General features: G+C 59.7%; 1 protein-coding gene across 1 annotated transcript; it reads left to right on the top strand.

The window, feature by feature from the left end:
* Positions 1-2,736: 2,736 nt before the first annotated feature.
* On the top strand, positions 2,737-3,384 carry NEUROG3 (neurogenin 3). Its single transcript, XM_059900513.1, has one exon. The coding sequence runs from the start codon at positions 2,737-2,739 to the stop codon at positions 3,382-3,384; it is 648 nt and encodes a 215-aa protein (XP_059756496.1).
* Positions 3,385-3,656: the final 272 nt, after the last annotated feature.

The following is a 3,656-nucleotide window of genomic DNA, read 5'->3' on the forward strand; positions in this document are numbered from 1 at the left end:
AAGTAGAGAGATGGAGCCTGAGTGGATACTGGCTCCCCTTGGCACTGGGAGATGGGGCCACTATCCTTTTTCTACTCTGACCCTGTCATTCCTCACAGACCCAGGACTTCTATCTTCTACATTTGGGGATGTCTGGTTTTGCCTTGAAAAAAAAAATTTCCCCCAATCAAAGAGAGGCAACAGCTGCAAGGGAGAATCTAGGACTAGGAGTCTTAGGACCTGAGTTCTATGTGATTCTGCTAGAACTTGCTGTGTGACCTTGCGTGAGTCACTTACCCTTTCTGGGCCTTGACTTTCCATCTGTAAAATGGGCCTAAGGTTCTCATTCTTATGACTAGAAGACAAGTTTGGAGCAAGTTGTGACCTAAGGGAGGAGCAGCAGCAAAATGTGGAACTCAGGAGTCTCGGCAGGGTCCCTTTGTTGGTCTGGAGCCTGGCTCCTAGCTTCAGTTCCCAAGCAACAAGGGAAGGAGCCTCTGCCAAAAGCACACCAGCTGAGATCCTGAGGACAGCTCCCCCACCTCCACACAGACCTAGAGCCCTGGATCCCTGGCTCCCAAGCATATCCACCCTCTCTCTGCCTCAAGGTAATTTCGCCCTCCGAGCAGACTGGGCAAGTGTCAAGAGGCTGTCACTAGGGCAGATATGCAGACTTACTTACCTCATTTCCTCACCCTATCCCCTCAGTTTCCCTGCCGGGTCCTGACCCCCCTCTGCCAGCTTCCAGAGGCTCAGGTTATCTGGTTCTGCTAGAAAGTGAAGACCTTCGGGGCCTTCAGAGACTTAATCCAGACCCCGGTCTTCCCAGACTCAGCTTTCTCCCTGGGGGCACACTCACCCTGACTGACCAGAAGCAGAAGGCCACAGGGTGTCCAAAGCAGAGACAAAGGGACAGGCGGGGGAAGAAGGGAGGGATGGTGTGTTCAGACTCACTTTTATTTCCAGACACTGCTAATTGGGGGTCTTGAAGAGACCTTGCCCTGTGCTCACTGCCTGACCCCTGCCTAGGGGGCTGCACCAAGTTGTGCAGGCAGCCCCTGCCGGCCTGTGATTGGACAGGAGGACTAAGGGGAGAAAGAGTTGATCTGCTTCTTGAAGCACCAGCACTCCAGGGGCATTTTAAAATTTATTTATTTATTTATTTATTTATTTTTGGCTGTGTTGGGTCTTCGTTTCTGTGCGAGGGCTTTCTCCAGTTGCGGCAAGCGGGGCCCACTCTTCATCGCGGTGCGCGGGCCTCTCACTATCGCGGCCTCTCTTATGGCAGAGCACAGGCTCCAGACGCGCAGGCTCAGTGATTGTGGCTCACGGGCCTAGTCGCTCCGCGGCATGTGGGATCCTCCCAGACCAGGGCTCGAACCCGTGTCCCCTGCATTGGCAGGCGGATTCTCAACCACTGCGCCACCAGGGAAGCCCATCCAGGGGCATTTAAAATACACAGGGGCTCGCTGTGAACTCCTGACCCCTTCTCATCTGAGCTCTTCCCCCACAGGCCCCGGCAGATTGCTAGGGTACTGTCCACAATTGGTAGTGGTGGAATGCCCCTGGAGGTCCCACCATAGCCACCCTCCAACTCTGAGGCACGATAAAAATGTCTTAGATTTCTGATGGGTGGTGGGATGAGGGGAGAGGTTCTAAGCACCTACATCTGAGCGTGGGGCATCATCTCAGGGCATGGTGGGGGGCTCCTCATCCCCAGGCAAAGGTCTCTAAGTGGCAGGGACATAGGCAGGATCTCTCTCTGTGGTCACCCTGTGCCTCGTCCCAAAATAGAAAGGGTCAGTGAAACATCACCCTCTGTATTTCCTAACCTGACCCTTAGAGGAGGAGAGCAGAATGGCACTAGGAATTAGTGGATGCCCCTCCAAGCTGATAGGACACCTGGCTCCTTGTCCTTTCAGAGTGGTTTGGGGGCAAGCTGCCTCCTTTCTGAGCCTCAGTTTCCCCTTGTGTAACACACGGGGATTGACCTACCCTACTGACTTCTCAAAGCCCCCTTCAGGGTACCAAGAAAGGGTCTGGACAGATGCCAAGGAAAGCCAGAATAGGAGCAAAGCGGTTTGGGGCCGCCAGACGCGAGCTAGACAAGGCCCTTCTCACCGGGCGAGGCTCTTTGAGGAACCGAGAGTTGCTGGGACAGAGCCCGCGGGGAGAAAGCAAACAGAGCGGCATTCCCCTCCCCCGACCCCATCCACCCCTTTGTCCGGAATCCAGCTGTGCCCCGCGAAGGGCGGAGCGGGCTCGCGTGGCGCGGCCCCCTGGCCCGGGCGCTGATTGGACGGCGGCGCGGGCAGCAGCGGGGCAGGCACGCTCCTAGCCCGGGCGCAGCAGATAAAGCGTGCCAAGGGGCACACGACTGGCGGCTCAGAAAATCTGCAGGGTCTCGCAGCCGCGCCAAAAGAGAGCAACAGAGGCCCGGGCCCCCCTTTACACTTTTCTTCTCTGGGGCCGAAGAAACTTTCCAGCGGCGGCGCCTGCTTCTCAGCTGAACTTGCAGACGAAAAAGCCAGCGCAGCTCACCGCTGCTCTCACTGCCTACGGCTCTCTACCCCTTTGCGCCCTACAGCAAGGTAACGCCTGGAGCCACAGAGCGATAAGCAGAGGGGAAAGGGGGTCCTCTGGTCCGGCAGGGGCGGGGGGTGGCTTTCTCTCGATTTTTCCCACCTGGCCCCAGGATTGGGAACTGTGCCCGGGTGACTGACCCACTCTTACCCTTACCTCTTACCCCGCCGCAGGATGACGCCTCATCCCTCGTGTGCGCCAGCTGTCCAAGTGACCCACGAGACGGAGCAGCCCTTCCCGGGCGCCTCGGACGACGAAGTGACCTGCGTCGCATCCGCTCCGCCCAGCCCCACTCGCTTGCAGGGGAACTGCGCCGAGACGGAAGGGGGCGGTTGCCGAGGGTCCTCGAGGAAGCCCCGTGCGCGACGCGGAGGGCGCAGCCGCCCCAAGAGTGAATTAGCTCTGAGCAAGCAGCGACGGAGCCGGCGCAAGAAGGCCAACGACCGCGAGCGCAATCGGATGCACAACCTCAACTCCGCTCTGGACGCGCTGCGCGGCGTCTTGCCCACCTTCCCGGACGATGCGAAGCTCACCAAGATCGAGACGCTGCGCTTCGCTCACAATTACATCTGGGCGCTGACGCAGACGCTGCGCATAGCGGACCACAGCCTCTACGGGCTGGAGTCGCTTGCGCCTCCCTGCGAGGAGCTGGCCAGCCCGGACGGCGGCTCCCCGGGAGACTGGGGTTCCCTCTATTCTCCGGTCTCCCAGGCGGGCAGCCTGAGTCCCGCCGCCTCGCTGGAGGAGCGCCCCGGGCTGCAGGCGCCTGCTTCCCCTGCCTGCCTGCACCCTGGCGCCCTGGCTTTTTCAGACTTTCTATGAAGGGGCCTGTCCGCTGCTGGGCAGTGGGTGAAGGTAGAAAGGGAAGGGGCGGAAACCGTCAGAGACGCCCGGTGAAGGCCCTCAGGCGTACTTGCTCCTGCTGCCTCAGGCTCGCTGACCCCTGGCGGGCCCAGGCGCCCAAGAGGGTGGCAGGCCGGGTTCAATCCCTTGGTCTTCTGCGCCGCGCCAACTGCAACCCTCTGCCGCTGCCCGCGCGAGTGGGCACTGCAGGCTCCGCGCGTTTTAGGCCCTCTCCCTGTGGCCACCCCAAA

The sequence above is a fragment of the Balaenoptera ricei genome, chromosome 16, assembly GCF_028023285.1.
Source record: "Balaenoptera ricei isolate mBalRic1 chromosome 16, mBalRic1.hap2, whole genome shotgun sequence".
Classification (NCBI taxonomy): Eukaryota; Metazoa; Chordata; class Mammalia; order Artiodactyla; family Balaenopteridae; genus Balaenoptera; species Balaenoptera ricei.